This window comes from Cydia strobilella, chromosome 1, assembly GCF_947568885.1.
Source record: "Cydia strobilella chromosome 1, ilCydStro3.1, whole genome shotgun sequence".
NCBI lineage: Eukaryota > Metazoa > Arthropoda > Insecta > Lepidoptera > Tortricidae > Cydia > Cydia strobilella.
In genome coordinates this window covers 17,576-41,305 of record NC_086041.1, presented here as the reverse complement: position 1 = coordinate 41,305, position 23,730 = coordinate 17,576, and the positions used below count along the sequence as shown (strand labels likewise).

General features: G+C 41.4%; 1 protein-coding gene across 1 annotated transcript; it reads left to right on the top strand.

Moving 5' to 3' along the window:
* The first annotated feature begins 3,040 nt into the window (after positions 1-3,040).
* Positions 3,041-8,501, top strand: LOC134747968 (uncharacterized). Its single transcript, XM_063682651.1, has 7 exons — positions 3,041-3,136; positions 3,782-3,899; positions 5,006-5,106; positions 5,848-6,042; positions 6,984-7,101; positions 7,873-7,982; positions 8,253-8,501. Exons 1-7 carry the CDS (start codon positions 3,041-3,043, stop codon positions 8,499-8,501), a joined length of 987 nt encoding a protein of 328 aa, XP_063538721.1.
* Positions 8,502-23,730: the final 15,229 nt, after the last annotated feature.

Below are 23,730 nucleotides of genomic sequence, written 5' to 3'. Positions count from 1 at the left end.
TGCGTAATCGGAAAGCTTCCTTATACCGGTTTCTTTATGATAAGTAATGCAGCATCATCATGAGTAACTATCGCGGTAACCGAAGACAATATAATGCAGCATCATGTTGAGTAGCTAAATTACATTGGCGTGATTAGCGTTTGGCGAGCTTCTATAAGATAAAATTAAAGAGAATATTTATTAAGATTAAAAACGCGATTTTAACACCCTAAGTCGAATAAATTTCCAAATATTTTTAAAGCGAAACTTTTATTCTATCGCCCAAAATCTTTTGGGCTCTTTTAGTGCACCAAACGAAGCCCAAAAATTGCCATTTAGGGGAAGTAATTCAAGTAATTCGCGTATAAGCGAATTTTGGCATAATTATAGAGAATGGTGTATTAAACAACATACTAAAAGTAATGATGGATGGGGGTGGCGCTAACGGGTAAGGGGGGGGGGGTTTAAAGGTCCTTTTTTAGGGTTCCGTACCCAAAGGGTAAAAACGGGACCCTATTACTAAGACTCCGCTGTCCGTCTGTCCGTCTGTCCGTCCGTCTGTCCGTCTGTCTGTCACCAGGCTGTATCTCATGAACCGTGATAGCTAGACAGTTGAAATTTTCACAGATGATGTATTTCTGTTGCCGCTATAACAACAAATACTAAAAACAGAATAATATAAATATTGAAATGGGGCTCGCATACAACAAACGTGATTTTTTTGCTGTTTTTTCCGTAATGGTACGGAACCCTTCGTGCGCGAGTCCGACTCGCACTTGGCCGGTTTTTTTAGTTTTTCGTTACAACATAATTTCTTCTAATAATTGATGTCAAATCGCTTGCGTTGCTTACATTTAGGCCCTTAGATTGCAGTCCTTGTCGTTCGTTTGACGACAGGAAACGAAACGCATCACAATATTCACAATATATACCTCATTGTACTCAAGGTAAAGTTTACAGCTGCGAAACAAGTTTTATAACTCATTTTTAATTCAAATATAGGTATACGACCCAACAATCGTTATCAAGACTTGATTGCGTTACATTTTGTTGCATTTTTTTGTTTTTGTGGATTTTCTGTAAATGCTTATTTCATAATATTATGTGTGTTATTGTTTGTGACTTTAAAGATGACCTTCTTTAGGTTCTATTTCATGATAAACGTTTTAATTGTTATTGTTATTAGTTATTGTATTGCTTTTCATATAGTAAGAGTCGAATATAACGTAAGTTGTATCTATTATTGTAACTATTGTGCCAGCTTGTATTAAATTAATGCAAGTAAGTTAGTTAGTTTTACTGTTCACAATTCAAAATTCACAAGCAAGCAAGATTTGAACCAGTTCCCGAAGTCCGAAGTTGAGTTTAGGCTCCTTATAGGATCGTTTCGATGAGTAGTGGATTTTACTAGTCATTAAGACTATTTTCGTCGATGACTATCGTAAACAAAAGTAAGTTGGAATGAAATGAAGTGACTTAAGAAGTTAGCTTAGACTCAAGAAACTTACAAAAAAATTACAAACTTAAAATCTGGAAAAGGACTTGGATTACACCTATACCCAAAGGTAACATAAGTCAACATGTAAACCTATTTATACAAATAAAGCCAGTTTGTCAATATATTGGAAAAAATTGTTACTGTTCAGCTCTCCCATCTTTCCAAAAACTTGTTATTTATCTATACAGCGAATAAAATAATTTAAATAAGTTAAAGTGACGTCACAAAGTTTGTGACTCCCCCCTCCCACAGATTAATAAATAGTTACTACGTAACAGATACATCAGTCCCATACTAAAGCGAAAATACCTACGCTATAATAGCCTACAAAATCTTAATAATAATACCTGCTGCTCAGGACGAGAAGAAATGTACCATAAGTACGCGCTCAAAGAGTCGAGACTGCCTTGCTCGCCGTGCGAGTCACGTGCCAACGCATCATTGTTAAGAATGCGCTAGGGTTGTACTGTTAATTATGTTATTATTGTAATAAAACCAATGTTGCGAATCAACCATATTTTTTATTAGTCAATCAAATATAAAAACAACCTGACTCAAGAAACTCCTTAATTTACGATTTACCTACTTATTTTCAAAGAAATAAATGGTGACAAAATTCATAAAGATAGATTTAAAACACTACTTACCTTTCTTCGTCTCTCGGAAATGAAAAAAACGACAAATTTTCCTTTGTTTTTTGACTTTTACACCTATCTACTGCACAATAATTACGTGGTTTCGGCATTTCGAAGCGTTGGCGCGGGAAACGAGCGCTCAGGCGGGCGTTCGGCGGACCTCTGTCGGTTGTATCGTCGACGATACGCCGAGCGGTAGGCATATAGCGCGTGGCCTTGAGCGAGTGAAGGAGGCCTGCCCCTCCCCCTTGTCACAAAATGTCACATTTTCTTGACCCCCTCCCCCCCTAAACGTGTGATGTAATTAATGGATGACCTCTAATTACATTTGCACGTAAATCGTACGTTTTTGCGTTTATATGCTAGGCGTCTGTTTACGGCTACGGCGCATTTATATGGGCTTTTTTAGCGCTATTTGAAGTAACCTAGTTCTTATAAAAAAAAAATTATATCATAAAAAGCAAAACATACAGACACAGATACTGGTAATATTGAACTCATATAAAAAAAATACACATCTATGGCCAAAATCCAGAGAGGAAAATGTCCAGAACGTTTGTATGGAAAAATGGCCACTAAAGGATGACTCACGTTAGACCGGGCCGGAGCTTCCGGCGCTTCGTTTTCTATGGAAAGCATTACGTGATCACCTGTCATGTCATAGAAAAGTAAGCGCCGGAAGCTCCGGCCCGGACACGGCCCGGTCTAACGTGAGTCATCCTTAATGTATCCTCTTAACTTACAAGATAGGTACTTACTTTAAACACTACACTACACTAAAAATCGCAAAATAGCCGGTCTGCACAACTCTGTACTGTCTTACCATCCTCAGACCGAGCGTAAGCGTCAATATGCCGAGCAAAACATTCTGCCGGTCCTGGAGGAGTGCGTGCGGGAGTGGGAGCGCTGGGGCGTGACCCTCGGCAACATGGTCAGCTACTCGGGCTACCCCCACAGATTCGGCAATTTCGACAACGACGTGTACGACTGCGCCTGGGGCTGCTTCTTCCTGCGCATGGGCTGGGTGAGCGTGTTCAAGGCTCTGTCGGGGAAGAGGAGGAGGGGGGGGGGGTCACGAGCGCCTGCGCAGCTAAGTGCACCTGGGGCTACTTCTTCCTGCACATGGGCTAGGTGAGCGTCTTCTAGGATCTGTGGGACACATGGGGGTGGAAAGGGGGCGTCACGCTGGAGCTCCTGCGCCCCTACGTGTGTCTGGGCCGTCTGGGGCCACTTCTTCCTGCACATGGGCTGGGTAAGCTTGTTCAAGGCTTGATAATGAATGATAATGACGACACTGGATCTAGTTGTTCATTGGTATCTTTTAAATATTGAAACGTAAAATTTCTCAAATCCCATCTAAAGGTCCGGGGGATTCCGGTCGTGCCGAATGATTTGGCTCTATTGTGACTAGAAAAAGTTGTGACAGAGATAATATCTGTAAACGTAGGTATTTATTTACTCAGTCGTATGGCATTTTTTACAAAATAGGCAATATGTAAGATACAATTTTACAGTTCTATCGCGAAATGATAAAACGGGTCTAAAAGAATACAAATCGAAAAAGTTATGTCAACATTTAAGCAATTGAGCCACGCTGCTGCATCGGTTGTGAGTTGCAGGAGTTGCTCTAGCTCCAACGTAGGTATAATAATGTATGTTATGGTTGCAGTTAGACGACGACATGGAAGGATCGTTCCAAGCGCCCGTGATGCTGGCACACCTGGAGAAGTACCTCGAGGACTGGAGGCTCCCGCGTACCAGTAGAATGACCAGCCGTTGCATTTATGGTACCGTAAAATGATCCTACTTTGCTCCAATATTTACTCCACTTTAAGGAAATTTTGAATATTTTTTAAAGTGTTCAATATTAAATAGATATTCGGACGAATTTAAAATTAAGAAGAACATCTTATGTAACATACTTTATCGGTAAATCCACGTTATGAAATGTTGTTTTTTTATATCTGAAGCAATGAATAAGGAGCAAATGGGTATCTTTTGCTCCTACCTATAGTTTAGTTAGGGGTGCAAAGTTACCCCATTGTGCGCCAAATTAATAGGGCTCGCCAAATTGCTAAAACTTCGCTGTCCGTCCGTCTGTCCGTCTGTCACCAGGCTGTATCTCATGAACCGTAATAGCGAGACGGTTGAAATTTTCACAGATGATGTATTTTCTGGGGCCCTATTCGAGATGCACAACTGTCAGTTTCGGCTTCAACATCAGTTCAACAGTGGAATGAATCATTTGTTCATCAACTGTGGAAAGTATCATTTGGTTGTACACCAAAACTCATTCATTGAAAAAATTATGCAACAAAAATCAACTTTGTTTTCTTACTACTATACGGTTTAAAATGGCTCTGAACTCTGCGTGGTTCGGTTTGGTTTCGTTGTCACCTAACTGTGGATTGCTAATGTCAAATTTACCTATTTGACAACACACGATTTCTTCCATTCAACTGAAGTTCAACACGAAACGTCACTTAACGCATGTCGAATACCGCTCCTGTTGTCTATAACAACAAATACTAAAAACAGAATAAAATAAATATTGAAGTAGGGCTCCCATACAAACGTGATTTTTTTGCCGTTTTTTGCGTAATGGTACGGAACCCTTCGTGCGCGAGTCAGAATCGCACTTGGCCGGGTTTTTTCTTCAAAAGTATAAGAAATAGAACCCTAATGCGCCCAGAAGTTGAATTTGAATCAACACGAGAATTATATCTCACAAATTTATTATTAACACAATAGTACATTATTTTTATACTATACCCACTGGGGAGCGGAGTAGGACCATTTTACGTACGGTATATGTAAATCTAATATCTATGTGAGACGACGACATAATAAAAATAAACACGACTTATTTATCTCAAAATGATACGTTTTCCAGTGAATTACCCTCACGCGGAGCTGACCGGCTACGCGCCGGACTGCGAGCAGGCCAAGCTCCTGAAGAACTGCCTCATCAGAGAAGAGTATCTGGAGATTACGGTAGGAGGCCTTGTGTGTATGTATTGTACCTAATAAAATAACTACAAGTAAACACATATATAAGTAATCACATTATAAAAAAGGGCCGCAGAGCGACGAACCGACGTATTATACGCGCCGTGTCCAAAATTACCGCCTTCTGCATCGGAACCTTGATCCAACCACCCAACGGGAGTCTTCTAGGTGTTGGTCGAGACTTCGCTATGAGACCGTTCGCTGACACAAATATAGGAACAATGATTGTCGAGTCAACATCCCACATGGCGCGGTTATATCGTGACCGCCCGTGAGCTAAGTCTAGGTACTTGCTGGATTTGTCCTTCTCGGCCTTCACGAGACTCGTCATGGGGGATGGTGACGTCGACAAGCACGGCCCGGCGCTGCGTTCGGTCAACACGACGTCAGGCTTATTGGCTACAAGTCCTGTCAGTGATGATAGACCGATCCCAATAGACCGTGGCACGACAATTTTCGTGAACTGGCGCAGGTGAGTACTTGTACTACGGCACTTCGCGGTCCACAAGGCCGTATAGGAGAGCAAGCTGCTGGTGAATAATTCTGGCTACGAGATTAGATCTGTGCAAGTACTCACCGTTAGCAAGATGAGAACAACTGGAGATAATATGCCTGAGTGACTCTCCGGGACGGCGGCATGTCCGACAAATGTTAGACATTATTATTAATTTGGAACTAGGGACAATTAATACTTGGACATAATGACATTTAGAAGTAATTGGTCAGCACAAGCACAAGTTGCAGTTGGTCGAGCTGCTGCGCAGCTGGCTGGGCGTGTGCGCCGACCTGGAGGGGCTGCCGGTGGGCGAGGTGCTGGACCGCGCCGCGCGCCCGCCCGTGCCGTCGCCGCCGCTCGGCGACCCCGCGCCGCCCGCGCTGCAAGGCTGCGCCTGGCGCTGCCTCTTCTACGACATGGGCTGGGTAACAACTACCTATACATGCAACTACTGACTACACAACATGCAGTACCTGAACATGGATGACATGACATGCGTCACCCCGGCAATTCGTCCAACTGTGCTATTGATCAAACTAACTCATCAAAAATATATTATTGAAATTGAAATTGAAATATTTATTGCAGACCGTGTTCCATAGTGTGTTAGTATAGGTACAATTAATATTTACATGTAGGTAACATAGGTAATTAAATTATGGTTAGTTATTACATAGGACACAAAACAAAACAAAACAATTACAAAAAATATTAAAGTTACAGAACATAAAATTACATCCTAGACTGGGTAGGCGCTCTAACATGAAGCTCCATCCAGTGCTTCTGAAAAGGACAGTCTAAGGTCTAGTCTAAGGTCAGTCACTACGGTCAGGATGCCATTGGTACCGCCATCGCCACGAACACGCTGCGCCAGGGATGCGACTCGCTTACGTATAATCGCGTGAAACCCGCGTGATTATTAACATACATTTTATGTTTTGACAAAACAATGATTTTAGCTGGCGCGCCGCCGCCGACTAAAGTTAAATTTAACCGGCTCACAAATACTACCCGATGAGGTCATTTTTGTTATTCTTAGGCTACCTAAAAGTTGGGCGTAGTCCGAATGCTCCAATTTTGGCCCACGTAACCACACACTAAATGACATGTGACATAACTTTTTAAGATGCAACAAGTAATTTATAATGTCGCTTACCTAGTGGAGTAGGTAGAAGATGAGGTGGTGGTAGTTGAAGATCTGATGGAACATTTCATAATATATTATGTGGATTATGCTGGCAACGGCCTCCTCTTAGTCCAATTCTTGATTTAGAAACTGCGCAAGGCTCGTTCATAAGGCGTTTCCTATACCGATTGATCGCAACGTATAATGTACCCATTCTATTACTTAGTTTGACGTTTTCAGATGGATGATGTAGAAGGAGTGTTCCTTTTACCCGTCGTGAACGAGACGATAAAGATGTATTACTACAAAACAGACTTAATACCGCAACTAATGGAGGAATCTACCAAATGCGTCGCAGGTAAGTATGTCATTCAGAATAAATTGCTTCGCGATATCGAAGTGCGCTACGCAAACGGGACCGCCCTAAACCTCTGTCCGGTTGACGAGTTCAGTTTGTAATGGTTTAAACAGCCCGTGGCCATTTTAGCCTTTTTATTAAATGCGACTGTTCGCGTCCGTACTTCAAAAGAATAGCTTTCGTACAAAGATGTTTACTCAATATCACGCTAGATGTCGCTGACCCGACCGTGCAACTAGATAACGATATTCTTATCGGGTTTGTATATAAGATTTGAACAATATATTTTTAATATATTGGTCCTGGATTTTCTCCAGGATACCATCCCCCCACACAGTCCTACAGTCCTACAGCTCCAATTGCCCTAGTGCTAAAGAGCCCGCCAGGTTCAAAAAAAAATTTTTTTTTTTAATTTATTGGCTTTATTTGTGATGTGAATGGTTATTTCATTCTATCCCAAGTAAAGAGCGCCCTTTTTGAAGTTAGGAGTACAAACAGCGACCATAATGTGTGTTACACTCATTCGCGATTTCAGTACATTCAAGGTGATAGGTTTGTATTCGAGTCTAGTCGGTAAACCAACACTTTTCCAATCATCATTGGAGATTTGCAGAATAAAAGGCAGCGGTATATAAACCGACTGTGTTGTGTTTGCAGCGTTTGTAGACACGCGGCCGCACGGCTGCACGGCTGCAAGCGCTCGCAGCAGTCGCAGCTGCTGGTCGCGTCTCGTATAAGCTCTCGTATGTTCAACAGCTGTCATGTTTGCAGCCGCAAACCTTTTCTACGAGAACCCGGACGTGGACACGCGGCCGCTCGGCTGCGACCGCTCGCAGCTCTACGTCGACTGCCTCGTCAATAACTTCTTCAAGAACCTCACAGTAAGAACCGTTCATACTGGCTATACATACACACACAGCAAGTGAGACCATAAACCTACACTGTACATCATTAAATAAACAATTCGCACCTTAATTACTTAGGTCGGTCGGTTAATTACTTAGGTCGGGTTGCACCAAACCGTCTGTCCCCGTAAAGCGTTCTCTAAATTTTATTGTATGGAAATTTTCATAATTCTCTGTTGAGTGATGTTGATCGGTCTGTTAAATGTGGTTGGTTCAACTGGCCCCTAATTTGTTTTGCCTTGACAGTCGCCTTGGTTCACCGATGAAGCGAGGAGCATCAGGGTCGGTAACCAGAGCTCTAGTCCCTCCCCGCCCCGCGGGCGCCACCGTCCTCGCGTGCCTCCGCGCGGCTCGCGCCCCCCACCCCGCGAGCGTCCCGGCCGCCCCCCGCAGCCGCCGCTCGTGCGCACGCGCCTATTAGCGCGCGTCGCGCCGCTGCCGCTCGCGCCCTCTGACTCCGTCGTTGTCAAAGTCAAAGTGAAGACGGACACATGAGCGTGGAAGTGGCTTACCTACTATTATTTATTTATTTATTATTATTCGGAGATCCAAGAGCTGTTAACATGTCTATAAATATGATACAAAAAGCCAATTACAGGTTCTCACCAGTAGCTACATATTAACAAAAACAATTGGCGGTTAGTTATGTAATTTTTCTAACACATTTAGAATTACTATAAGGTATCATCTAAATGTAAAAAAAATACATAATAGTCAGCCAAGATACTCAATAAACTTTTAATAATTACAAACTATTTAATTTTTACAACCTGTATGGCGTTTTATAAAAAGCTTGTAACATGCCGTTCTCAAAAAACAAATAATTTGTTGGAAATAGGAGCAAACAGCGATTACATGTAAAAAAAAAACCGGGCAAGTGCGAGTCGGACTCGCGTTCCAAGGGTTCCGTACATTACACAATTTTTAACAATGTATTTTTTATGTGAAACGTGAGTTTTTAAAAACCCGTAGGGTCCGATCAAAAACTAATAAGTAATTAAGTACGACTCACGCTTGACTGCACATTTCCAATAGCTTTTCCTGTTGTCTATAGGTAAAGAACTATTATGTGTATTTTTTTCAAAGTTTTAGACCCAGTAGTTTCGGAGATAAAGGGGGAATGGTCATTTTTGTTGGGGGAAAACCACTTAATTAGGTAAAAGTGTGTTTATTCCGTGAATGACATATTTGGAGTGTTAGGAACAGTCAAAGTATTCAAAATTACGTTGCTATACAAACAACCAGTCAATGCGTAATCTATGATATAGAACATGTAGTTTACATGTCCAAAAATGTTTTGGCTATTTTCTTAAATAACTTCTAAACTATTTATTTTAAAATAAAAATAAAATATATATTTGAGATTCTTGAAATGAGCGCTTTTATTTGATATGTAACACGATATAGTTTCAAAAACTTAATTTTTTTTTTCCCATTTACCCCCGAAAACTGGCCAAACATTGAAAATTCATTTGTTCGCGTTACAAGTCCGTCTTTGGGTTACAAACTTACATATGTGTACCAAATTTCAACTTAATTGGTCCAGTAGTTTTGGAGAAAATGGGCTGTGACAGACGGACAGACAGACTGACAGTCAGACAGACAGACGGACGCACGAGTGATCCTATAAGGGTTCCGTTTTTTCCTTTTGAGGTAACGTTTCAATAATTATGTCAAACAATAGAGACCCTATAAAAACACTAGCATTTTACGTCACGATCAAATACCTACCTACTCTTTATAGTTTTATACCGGTGAAATTATGTCTAAAATAACTGCTGTCTACGTTTCTCTTTTTATCTTCTGGTGTTTTATTTCTTGCATGGTGTAAAATAATTTATTTTAAATACAGTCAAATACGCTATTCAGGTGCGCTAAAAAGAATTACACGAGTACTACTGACCAGGGACCGGACAACCCTTTCCGCGATAAAACCCTTTCAATGGGCGACACTTAAACACGGCTAACACATTGAAAGACTTTCCCTTTTGAGCTGCAAGCCCATTCATACCCTTACCTTTGACTAACCCTTACCGAAAAGCTAACCAAAAATAAGGCTAGCTCTTAATAAGGGTTACCCTTATCTTTAAGAGCCAACAGGAGTGGTCATTTCTCCATACAAACGTACTCGACTGTTTCCTCCCTGGTTTTTGAAGCTAGAGGAATGATTTTTTCAACATAGATTAATATTGTCAATATCTGTGTCGGTGTGTTTTGCTTTTTTTGATATTTTTGTTTTTTAAGGCGCTAGAGCCCTTCAAACATGGCCAAAAATGGCCTCACTGACTATGCCGCAATGAGAGGCGTGGTATTCAAAACTGGTATCAATTAGCCAAAAAATCAAAACAGTCCGACACAGACAATTTCATAATCATTTAGATTTCCAAATTTGGTTACGATTGCTTAAGTTTTGGAGGAGGAAACAGTCGAGTACGAAACCTCGATTTTTGAGATTTTTACGCAGGATTTTTCGCCTAAGCTGCAGTTGTCCTTATCGCACTAATTTTAGGGGCGGGGTCAAGTTTCTAAATACGTACACGGACAGAAAAGTGATGGGCAATAGTCGACATTGAAAGTCGATAATCTAGTGATGTGATAAGTTATCGATAAACCATAACAAAGTCGCGATTTGCCTCTTAGTAGGCGAAGTAAGTAAAGTGAGTATGCACTTTGGCCTCAGGGGATATCGTTTAACACTATTTATTATTCCTTGGTTCATACAAAGCTGAGCTGACGCACTAGCTACGAGATTAAGTCCTGGCTACCCCCCAAAAAGGGAGGGGAAAAGTCGGCTTCTGCGGTCCAGTTTGCCTCTATTTCTACCTATCTCTTGATATGAGATCAAATTTGGTATAAATTTTGTGTAAATTAGGGACGAATAATTTATTTTAGAAATAATAGTTTCACATTTTCATACACAAATCTGAATATACGAACGAAAAATTAAAACTATATATAATTTTTGGTCACAGATTTGCTCTTTAGAAGCAAATTGTGGTGATTTGCACTAAAAATTAATTACACAATTTAGTTTATTCATTCTTTATTTAGAAAAGTATCAGTTCTAAGTACGTATTATTATATTGCTTTATATTTTACAATTTTCACTATTATTCAAAAATTTATTTTAAACAAAGTATTAATTTTATTAAAACTTTTGTGACGTGATCTCATGAAAGGGGCTCCACGAGGCGAAATACTTTTTACGCCAATTATTTTCTTTTTTTTTTAATTTAAAACAAAGACGAAAGTTCGAGAAAAATGTGGTTACTTAATAATTGCCTAACTTTTTGAAAAAATTACTTTACATAATATCAATTTATAACCGTAGTATATTCCATGATATGTTTTAAATACACCATATTATTTCCTAATTTTTAAAAGAATATTTAATACCTTTAAAATAATATCTGTCTGTCTGTCTGTCAATCTGCCTGTCCGTCTGTCACCAGGCTGTATCTCGTGAACCGTGATAGCTAAAAAGTTGCAATATTTACGGATGATGTATTTCTGTTGCCGCTATAACAACAAATACTAAAAACAGAATAAAATATTTTTTTAAGTGGGGCTCCCAAACAACAAACGGGATTTTTTGCCGTTTTTTGCGTAATGGTACGGAACCGACTCGCACTTGGCGGTTTTTTGTTAATAGCTTTGAACTTTTTTTATGTGGGAATAAACGCTTCGAATACATTTTTCTAGACATCATTCTGAATCCAATGAGGTATCATACGTATTTTTAGGAGTTAGTATCTCTATTAGTGGCAGCCGTACAAGCCCAATTTCAAAGAAAAACCGCAAATCGATGTACAGGTTAGCCGTTTGGCACACGCATACTAAGAGGTCAAAACAAAATTTTTGACCCGCAGTTTCTAAAAAAAATCCCTTAGGATGCTGAAACATTTTTTTTGTATGAAAAAAAAACATTTTTTTTTCAAAAACCTATCGTGTGTGGTATCATACGAAAGGGCTTTCTGAGGCGATTCTAAAATTATACCACATCATTACATTTTAGCCATTTTTTTGTAAATTAAAACAAATAGAATTTTCAAAACACACCAAGTTTGGGGTCAAGTTAAAGGGTTAAGTAGAACTGTGTCACTTTGTATTGAAAAAAAAAAACTAAATAAATTTTTTATTGCTTTTTTGGGGTTACATATGAGGATATCACGTATCATTTGTACAAAAAAAATCAGCCATATCGTATCTGGAGGAGCCCAAACTTGGTATGTTTTGAAAATTCTTTACCTTGTAATGGCGCGCCTAGCCGCGCATTACAACATCATGCAACGGCCACGTGACAGACAGCGGAGCTACCTATCGAGCCGCGGCCACCGATCGAGTGCCAGCCCACTCGCCCCACCCGTCGCGCGCCGGGCCGAGCGTATAAAAGCGGCGCGCGCCCATGCAACACCGTCAGTTGGGCTCACGGCCTTCCGCAGTGAGGACAGCTGATCTCCCGGTCGAGCCGGCGTGTTTTCAGACGCGTAGGCACCCGGTTCCCCTCCGACCCTTCCTGATTCCCGTAGCCCAGTCAGAGCCGGCGTGTTTTCAGACGCGTAGGCACCTGGATTACGTAACCCGTCCTACCCTGTATCTTGGTCCGAGCCGGCGTGTTTTAGACGCGTAGGCACCCTTGATACTCCCTATCGCCCTGGTCAGAGCCGGCGTGTTTTAGACGCGTAGGCACCCTAGGCGCTCCCCCCCGATTCGCATATCCTTCCCGTCTCGCCATCCCCTTCACCCTTAGGGGATACCGTTCCCGAATCCGCGAGTAGCTTAGGGTCCGCGCCGTACCGTTGCGATAATTAGAAGCCACCCCGCGTCGTACCTAGCTTAGGATACCTAGACCTAAGTAATCTTGATTTATAATAAACCGGCATAAAAGCCCGCCGATTTATACTACAGCATTAAACCTGTGTTTCCTTGTCTCACTCTGCACCCTCTCTCTCCTCTGAGCTAACTAGGAAACCCTTGCTCCCGTCTGGAACAAGGGAGGTGTATGAGGCCGCGACCGCCCCGGCGAACGTGACCCCATCACATCTGGCGCCCAACGAAAAAACTCACGTAGGAGTCCATAAGGTATCCTGGAAGGAACCATTGCTCGAGAGAGGACAGAATAAATAAATAAATAAATATTTAACATATACCGCCCCGTGTACTCATATATTCCATACAGCCGCTACACGTAGCATCACCGCACCGAGGTAACTGGGACTGTCGCATCCCGCCCACCCGTAGAGTACACCTAGCCCGCACAGAGGTACACCAGGACCCCCGACGCTCCATCCAAGTAATAAGGTTAAAAAAAAATAAAAAAATAAACTCCCGCACGGACAACCGTACACCGTACACCGCTGCTTACCGGTAGGTATCAGAAATGCCTACAAGTTGGATATACCGACTGAAAAAACCTGAATTAATACAAGAAGCCACGGCACGTGGCGTACCGACTGAAGGCTTAACCATAGAGGAGATACACAAGGGCTTGGTGGAGATCCTGAAGGAGGAAGAAGCCGAAAAGATGGCAGAGAACAATGCAAAGGTAATAACAAAGCTAATAAAAGAGTGGAACCTGTCATTTGAGACCACAGACGACGCCGTCGAGTTCATAGAAAGGCTAGAAGAACTCATCAAGGCGAGCAAGATTAAGAAGGAAGATATATTAGCAGCATTACCACGCATCTTAAAAGGTAGGGCACTGCTCTGGTACAGAAATTACGTAGACTCATGGACCGATTGGAATCAATTCCTGCAAACATTTAAGCTGTACTACTACCCGGCCAATTATGAAGAGGATCTCATAGCCAGAATTGTCACTAGAAAGCAAGGAGCCCAGGAGAGGTTTACCGACTACGTCACAGACATTCTGACGCTGATGCGTAGGTACGGAAGTCTCGACGAAGCAGCGAAGTTACACCGCATCCACGAGAATATGTTACATAGCTACAAGCTATACATTAAAAGGCAAGACTATAAGACCTTACCAGAACTATTGAAATTAGGAACCGAGTATGAAAATATAAGGACACCCACGTACGGTGCAACGACGTCGTCAGGAGCGTGGCGAGACGCCAGTGACAACAACAAATGGAGGGAGGACAAACAAGCAAGTAGCGAACAAACGACCCAAGGTAGGGACGACCGACGCAGCGACAACCAGAAACCGAAACCCGAACCGAGAGAGAGTACGAGCCACACAGTGCATCCGAAGTACGACCCCAAGACCAGCTGCTGGTCCTGTGGGAAACCGGGACATAACGCGGACGCCTGCAGGGGCAGACGCCAAGTGTTTTGCAGCCAGTGTGGAAAACTGGGAGTGCTGAGTAAGGCCTGCTGCAGGAAAGCAACCTGGATAGGGCAGGAAAAGTTAGGAGCAGCCGATAGCCCACAGGCGAGCGACAACCGCATATACACCGATTTGCACATAATGGGAAGAAAATACCGAGGCGTAATAGACACAGGATCCACCAACACGTACATCAACCAGCAAGTATATAATGAATGTAAGAACATCGCGTACCAAAATAAGCTAAAAACAAGAGAAGTAATACTAGCGAATGGGACCAGGACACAAACCCACAACAACTTGTTGGTCGACATAGAAGTCAAAGAGGTAAAAATCAGACACTGGCTGAGGGTACTGCCGTCATTATAATAGGAATGGACGTCCCGAAACGACTTGGAATGTCAATAAAATGGCCAGGAGAGAGCCAAGACGAAGAAGACCCCGATGACAAAGATACCCAGAGAAAAAATCCGAAAAACGGAGAGGACAAGCAAAAAGTAGACACTCCAGAAGAAAACCAGAATAGCATAACCGCCGAATCCAGTCAACAGCAGCCAACCACACCGTTCACAGAGGTACATCACAAAATAGAACTAAAGCACACAGGACCCGTAAAACAGAAATACAATCCGCGAAATCCGAAACAGCAAGAAATAACTGACAAACACGTGAGTGACATGCTTCAACAGGGCGTGATCGAGAAGTCCCATAGCTCACGTAGTTTCCCCTTAGTACCAGTGGAAAAACTGTCAGGTCAGTACCGATTCCGTGCAGATTACCGTAAGCTTAGCCAGATATCCGAAGAAGATGCGTACCCGCTCCCACAGGTAGATTTCCGTAAGATTGACCAGATATCCGAAAAAGGTAAATACACCGCAAACCGAGTCACGCGCCGACGAGCAAAAGCGAACCTTACGCAGCACACACAGACTAGCGACAAAATACAACCGGAAGAAGAAAATTCGGAAAACACAAACCACGCAGCGCGGACACGAACCGACTTCAGAGATGGAACATGGGACCCTTAAACGTCAATTTAATAAAAGAAAAATAGAGATAGGATGGATAAGAAAAAGTAAGTTACAGATCGCCAGCCCCCTGGCACCGGCACCGTCCTCGAGACCAGACACGGAGGGCGGAAACAAGAAAAGGACGCGCAGGGCGGGCAGAAAGAGGAACGGCGGCCAACAACACGGCCATACGAGGAGGCCGCGAACGCGGCAGGCGCACCCGCCCTACGAACGTCACCGGAAAGGAAAAAGGGGGAAAAAAGAAGACTAAATAAAAAAAATTGTGAAGTGAAATAATATAAAAATATAACAGTGATTATATTAAAGTACCGTAATAAGAAAAACAAATAGTGTAGTAAAAAAAAAACCGTAATAAAGTGTAGTAAAAAAAAACCGTCAGCAGATTTAAGTACCGTAGAAGCATTAAAAAAATGTGTATAAAAAAACCTATTGTTTAAATAAAGTAAAGTAATAAAATGAAGAATAATTACCGTGCAATCAAGTGTGACCAGTAAACCGCAATAGATACTTAATATAAACATAAATAAACCCGCGACATAGTGAATAAATAGAATAGAATGATACAAGCACATAGAAAGAATAGGTTACAGACCAAGTAAGTACATAACAGTGAAGTGAATTGGTAACATTAAGTCAAGTGAACAACAATATAGTGGGAATATACTTACAATAAATAACTTTAAAAAAAACAAGACGCGGGTCAAACAGAGAACGTAGGCTCAAAATAAATAAACGTGTTGCAAATAGGAAGACGAATACTGAGAATAAATACAAAAATGAGAGATAAACATTATAGCATCCAGTAAATAAAAAATAATAATAATAAGAATTAAAAAAAAAAATGGTATCGTCTTTCAGCCAGCATATTCTAACGGTGATTTTCCCCATAGGTAAAAATCTCCAGACGGGTGACGGGACTGTAATGGCGCGCCTAGCCGCGCATTACAACATCATGCAACGGCCACGTGACAGACAGCGGAGCTACCTATCGAGCCGCGGCCACCGATCGAGTGCCAGCCCACTCGCCCCACCCGTCGCGCGCCGGGCCGAGCGTATAAAAGCGGCGCGCGCCCATGCAACACCGTCAGTTGGGCTCACGGCCTTCCGCAGTGAGGACAGCTGATCTCCCGGTCGAGCCGGCGTGTTTTCAGACGCGTAGGCACCCGGTTCCCCTCCGACCCTTCCTGATTCCCGTAGCCCAGTCAGAGCCGGCGTGTTTTCAGACGCGTAGGCACCTGGATTACGTAACCCGTCCTACCCTGTATCTTGGTCCGAGCCGGCGTGTTTTAGACGCGTAGGCACCCTTGATACTCCCTATCGCCCTGGTCAGAGCCGGCGTGTTTTAGACGCGTAGGCACCCTAGGCGCTCCCCCCCGATTCGCATATCCTTCCCGTCTCGCCATCCCCTTCACCCTTAGGGGATACCGTTCCCGAATCCGCGAGTAGCTTAGGGTCCGCGCCGTACCGTTGCGATAATTAGAAGCCACCCCGCGTCGTACCTAGCTTAGGATACCTAGACCTAAGTAATCTTGATTTATAATAAACCGGCATAAAAGCCCGCCGATTTATACTACAGCATTAAACCTGTGTTTCCTTGTCTCACTCTGCACCCTCTCTCTCCTCTGAGCTAACTAGGAAACCCTTGCTCCCGTCTGGAACAAGGGAGGTGTATGAGGCCGCGACCGCCCCGGCGAACGTGACCCCATCACAACCTTCAATTTAAGAAAAAACCGGCCAAGTGCGAATCGGAATCGGGCGCCGAGGGTTCCGTACATTACACAATTTAAACAATGTATTTTTATGTGAAACGTGAGTGAAAGGTAAATTGCGGTTTACGATTTATAACGTATTAAAAAAAAACTACTAACTAGATCTCGTTCAAACCAGTTCTCGGTAAAAGTTGGCAAGGTAATGTACATCATATATTTTTTCAGTTTTATCATTCTCTTATTTTAGAAGTTAGAGGGGGGGTTACACATTTTACCACTTTGGAAGTGTCTCTCGGTCTCGCGCAAACTATTCAGTTTAGAAAAAAAATATATGAGAAACCTCAATATCATTTTTGAAGACCTATCCATAGATACCACACACGTATGGGTTTGATGAAAAAAAAAATTTTTGGGTTTCAGTTCTAAGTATGGGGAACCCCTAAAATTTTTTTTTTCCTATTTTTGAGTGAAAATCTTAATGCGGTTCACAGAATACATCTACTTACCAAGTTTCAACAGTTCTTATAGTTTCGGAAAGAAGTGGCTGTGACATACGGACGGACGACAGACAGACAGACATGACGAATCCATAAGGGTTCCGTTTTTTGCCATTTGGCTACGGAACCCTAAAAATGGCTAAAATGCAATGATGTGGTATATTTTCAGAATCGCTTCAAAAAGCCCTTTCGTATGATAGATGAGAAGTATACGATAGGTTTAAAAAAAAAGTTTTTTTTTATACAAAAAAAGGTTTCAGCACTCCCCTCCTAAGGGATTTTTTTTTAGGAACTGCGGGTTAAAATTTTTGTTTTGTAGTTAGTATATACGTGTACCAAACGGCTAACCTGTACATCGATTTGCGGTTTTTTTTTATGCGAACAGCTTACACTATTTTTTTCACCACCTTGAACCTTTTGTAGACTAGACTATTGTCCCAAAATATTGGGCGACGACCGGTCGTCTGGCCTAGGAGGTAGTGACCCTGCCTGTGAAGCCGATGGTCCTGGGTTCGATGATATGATATGATGAGCACAGATATTTGTTCCTGAGTCATGGGTGTTTTCTATTTGTATTTAAGTATTTATATATTATGTATATCGTTGTCTGAGTACCCATAACACAAGCCTCCTTGGGCTTACCGTGGGACTTAGTCAATCTGTGTAAGAATGTCCTATAATATTGATTTAATATTTATTATTATTTATTTATTTATTGGGTTTCATATTTATTCCGATCAGAATTAGGAGCTCTTCAATTTATACCTATTTTTATCAAAATCTGACACATAAATAAAAAAACGGACCATCAATAAAACTGTATAATTACATCAAAGTAAGAAATATCACATGTCACATGTTTCTTTATTATGATAATTTTATCTAACCTGAGGCTTTCTTTTTTTCTATTCAACGGAGCCGGAGAGCGGCAAATTTGTTTTTCAAGACGCTTGCTCGAAAAGATTTCATGCAGGTGTACTGAAGGGAAAAGGCCTATATTGTTCCCGCGGGAGTTATAGCTTTCTTTTTTAATTAGGTATGTCACTAATTCATACGAACCAAGTAAGTTATAAGTAAAATACTTTGTTTAAAATCAAGGTATAAGGGAGTTTTACTTTTAAAATACTCACGACTATAATTTAATATTTTTGTTTATCATATTTAAAAATATTTAATTGGATTAATTTAACAGCCGTTATCTTGTATGTTTTTAACAATGTTTTCTTGTATGTCCATGTTATGTTATGTTTTTTTACTATTCTGTAACTCGAAATGTTAATTAGATTGCAGGTTGTAGAAGGATATTGAATTTAGTTACTAAAAACGCGAGCGGCGTGAGGCCGGCGAGGAGCGCAAATAACGTGCGCGTCGGTGTGCGTGCACCACACACACTGGGATAGTCCCTCGGTACGCGGTACCGCCCCCGTCAGCGCGACGACGATATTCTCTTTCAAATCTCAAAATTGAGTTTGGTCTCGGCTCCTGTTGGCTCTTAAGCGCTTTTTATAAAGGTTTCCCTTTGCGTGAAAGAGACAGGATTAGTATATATCTACGGTAGTGTATGAAAAGGAAAGAAAATACTTGCCTAGTCAAAGAACGCCGCCGTCGCCGCCGACGATCGCTCGGATTCGATGTAATGTGTGCTTTATGAACAAGGTAGACGACTTAAATTAGCACGCTTATATGCTAAAAGGGAAGCCCTTTATAAGGCTAACCCTTATAAGCAATATGCAAGGTGTTGGTGAACGAATGATAAGGGTTTTGTAAGGGTATTTGGGCTACCGATTACTCAAATGTGGTAGCTTTATATAAGGGTTTTTAAAACCAAAACAAAGGGTTTCGTCTGGCAAAGGGTATGGTGAGTTAAGCCTTATGTAATACCCTTATAAAACCCCGATAAGGGATAGCGGGCCGGTCCCTGCTACTGACACCCTCCAGCGACGAATAACGTAACCGAAAGTGATGGATCTCGGATGGATCGGTCACAGATGGCGATAGTAGTCATTGCTCTAAGCTCTACTACATCTACATGTACTAACGTGTACATTGGACCGTAAAAATGACGCAGACATACTGTTAGAGTAAAAACACCAGAGCACCATTTAAACAAATATATATTAGGGAATCACAAAATATGAGAGTTTGTCTTGAATAATACGTGGCGTCGCTTGCGCCCAAGAACCATCGACAAGATGGACGACGCTTCTTAGTGATGTGTCATTCCGGTTGTCGTAGTGATGTGACGACCGATAAATGACGATGCCGCCTTTTAGCTCGGCCATCTCCTGACCCGACCTACGCCCCGAAGGTCACTGCTAGCCGTGCCGCCACTGGAGACAGCCGCAGCCAACACAATCGCAGCAAGCTGGGCCTCCACCAGGTGGCGGTAGGCTCCATCTGTTCGTTATTCTGCGAATTGAACAAGCATCTTTTATGCTCAGCCGATACACAAGGCTTGGTCCTTTTAAGTAATTGACTCAAGTTCCGTTGAAACAGTATTTCGTTATCGTCAACTTACACCAAGACATTTAGTTCTATTTTAATCGAATTAGGGTAAGGCTAAGGTCAGCTGACTGAACTAAATGTAAGATTGCATGACCAGGCTAGGAACCAAATGTTCCGTGGTACCTACAAGAGGTGTTAGCATTTGCAAGACTGCTCGGTACTTGCTCGAAATACACAAAAGGTATACTAAACCTTTCATGTGCATATGACACGAAGAGGATAGAAATACCAATTAATTATTTATGCAAGTAATAAAATATTGACATCTAGCGGCGGGTAGATAAACAACTTTTGCAACGCAATCTAACATAAATTATTTTCCTGTGAATAACGTCATAACTTGGAAGGATTTATTTGATATTTATTTATAACCTTCTTGTATAATGTACCCATGCAGGTAACCCAAACCTTCCATGAGCGGTGCGTTTCATACTGACCGCTAAACGTAACAAAGATGTTTTGCGTTGTTTCAAAAGCAAAGACTTGGAACAAACTCACAGTTGGGTCGTCCGTTGTAGGATATAAGACTCCTTCGCACGCACGCACAACAATGCGTACAACTCGTGAGAGGCTAACATGGGACACGTCTCATGCGTGTGCATAGCTGCCCTCCGATGCAGCACATGAAAACAGCATAAACTCTTGTTTACGAACCTCTGTAACATACGTGTGAAAAGACTAGGTTCCTTAACATAACAAGGCGTGATAATTTACCCTTGGAACTATAGCCAGCGAGGTTACGACGATCCATAAATGCACAATTGGCACAGTTAGACCCTTTCGATCACAGGTCCGGCTTGATAGCCATAAAATCATACCGTAAATAACAATGACAGTCAAAATTTGTCTACTTCTGTAAAAACATGAGACAGATGCAATTATGTTTGGACAGAACTCATGGGCGCTCTTTAGCAACATTGTTATAAATTACATAATCACCTTTAGTCGTGACATAATCAAGTACTTCATGTCACCGCTTTCTAGCATCGTGACTAATGGCAGTTATCCACAGATTTAATTATTAGACAAAAACATTACCGTGTTAAAATACCATATGCAGGCTAGGATACCACTGCCCTTGTAGGCGCAACGACCGTAGAAGTCGGCCCTTCACGATAAGATTGTCACGGAGCGTGTTGCATGCACTCGTTTCAACTGGGCATTCCGAACAGGCACTCCCTCAACTCTACTGGATCCGGAACTTCGTCAGCGATCTCTAGAAGGTATAAGTGCAAGCAACCCTTTCAAGGTAATCTTAAGATCATCAGTCTTAAAACATACTTTTGTGAAACAAGGTCTCAAGCCAACCTCTCAACAACAAATAAGCAACCAATAATAACAACTAGCCTCTGAAGGTAGTCTAATAACACATGCAATGGTCCGCCTCTTAAGGCCTGCACTGCAGATAGTAATAACAACTAGCCTCTGAAGGTTAGTGACAAGCAACAGGCCGCCTCTTAAAGCCTATGTTGCGATTACCGGCGCCAGGAACTAGCCTCTTAAGGATAGCATCCCTTGCCGAAAGTCTTATATCACATGCAATGGTCCGCCTCTTAAAGCCTGCACTGCAGATACCAGTAACAAACTACCCTCTTAAGGATAGTGACAAGCAACAGACCGCCTCTTAAAGCCTATGTTGCGATTACCGGCGCCAGGAACTAGCCTCTTAAGGATAGCATCCCTTGCCGAAAGTCTTATATCACATGCAATGGTCCGCCTCTTAAAGCCTGCACTGCAGATACCAGTAACAAACTACCCTCTTAAGGATAGTGACAAGCAACAGACCGCCTCTTAAAGCCTATGATGCGATTACCGGCGCCAGGAACTAGCCTCTTAAGGATAGCATCCCTTGCCGAGTGTTCGAGTAACAGCTCATAAAAGAACACACAATAATTTAACCTCTATATATAGCTGACATTGAAGCAACCGATAGAATTATGAATCAGCCTTTAAAGTAAAATGGCAAACAGTGGGGCCCCCATAAAACAATATATTGCAAGCATTACCATGGTAGGTAACTACAATAATCAAGCACAATGTGTTTATTATAGTCGGCAAACCTGTTAACAAAACACATTAGTATGACAACAATAACCCAGTTCTAAATCTGGGATAAAACAAAATCACAACTCTGTTCCCAATCCGAGAGCATATAAATAAAATAATAACTCGGTTCTCAATCCGAGTGTCTAATAAAATTACATCTCAGTTCCAAGTCCGAGAATATAAAGGCAAAACACAACTCAAATCTTAATCTGAGAGTGTATACACGAAACACAGTGTAGCAATAGCAGTCAGTTCTTAATCTGAAAATATATGGAGAAAATTACACTGTAGTAGTTGAAATAACAGCATTTGCCTTTAACATCGAAGATATAAAATAATAAGCAGTCGCTACATGCGACCAATTATAAAATAATTATGTGCAACTTGGCTTGCCTCTTCCGTGCCCCTAAATAAAGACAACACTCTTACTATACTACCGTTGAACTACGGTAGAACCAGAACAGAAGTTCATGTTATCGAGGTTACTCTCTTACCCAGGTTCGCCTTATCGAGGTTTCACTAATTGTATTTTGCAACCATCATCAAAGTGTATATTGTGTATCAATCAGCCAGATCAATGGTACATATGCTTAAACCATAAAGCTTGTCAAACAAAGCTTCCCAAGACACAACTTGACTTTCTTCAGCTGTACCTGTGCATTTTATGTGTTGGTAACTCAACACATCATCATCCAGGTTAACTCATACCTGCACAAAACTAAATCATTTTGTTAAATACCATGCAAGCACACATTGTAAGGTAAATGAGTTCACAATAGAATACAATTTATAAATCTTGCAAAACAATAGTGAATCCACAAAATTTGTGAAAAATAATTTTTAACTTCTCATTTATGAAAACAAGTAGCAATTAAAATGTACAGTTTTATAATACAAAAAGTATCACAACATACTGCAAGTTCAGAGGAAAAGTGTCAATAACTTCAAACAGTAAGTAGCTCATGACATGACTTGCTTCGGTCAATGTTCATTAGCAGTAAATGGGTTAAAATATATGGAAAGCTTTAACCAAGCTATTTACCTTTGTTTATTATGCATCCATTTAATACTTAACTGACCGATATGTTTAGAGTCCAGTGCTCCAATGGCATTTGTATGTAAGACATGTATGTCATATAGACAGTCAAAGTCCATATCGACTCCTGAAAGTATTCAACTTGCTTACCATTAGCAACAACCTGCTTTACCAGTATGATACACAGTTTAATAAATGCCTAGTACAATATTTCCATCTCTTTGACAAGATTTAAACCTTGGAAACTCCTGTAATCATACTAAATCGATGCAAGTATTTTAAACTTATGGTCAAAACTTCACCAGCAATCAAGTTTTGTTATAAGGAAATGCATCTGAAATATAATGTAAGATAAAGACACTAATTATTATCATTGTCAATGCCTCAAGTGGACACTTGACCACGACATGCAAATAAAACTTTCATTTGTTTGGTAAGTCTGTCGAAGTATATGTCTTTGGTTCATTTCATGACATGATGACATTTTGTGAAAAATATTTGCAATGCAAACTTAAACCAACATCATATGTGGTATGCAACTAATACATAGTTTTAAATATATTTTTTCTTTGTAATACTTTTGTATGAAATGTAGTTTACCATGAATGAAT

Excerpts from the sequence above, each read along its gene's own strand:
- LOC134747968 (XM_063682651.1), top strand. The coding sequence starts at position 3,041 with ATGGTCAGCTACTCGGGCTACCCCCACAGATTCGGCAATTTCGACAAC. Across the intron at positions 3,137-3,781 it reads TCTTCCTGCGCATGGGCTGG|TTAGACGACGACATGGAAGG; the intron begins GTGAGCGTGTTC and ends TTATGGTTGCAG. Across the intron at positions 3,900-5,005 it reads GACCAGCCGTTGCATTTATG|TGAATTACCCTCACGCGGAG; the intron begins GTACCGTAAAAT and ends TACGTTTTCCAG.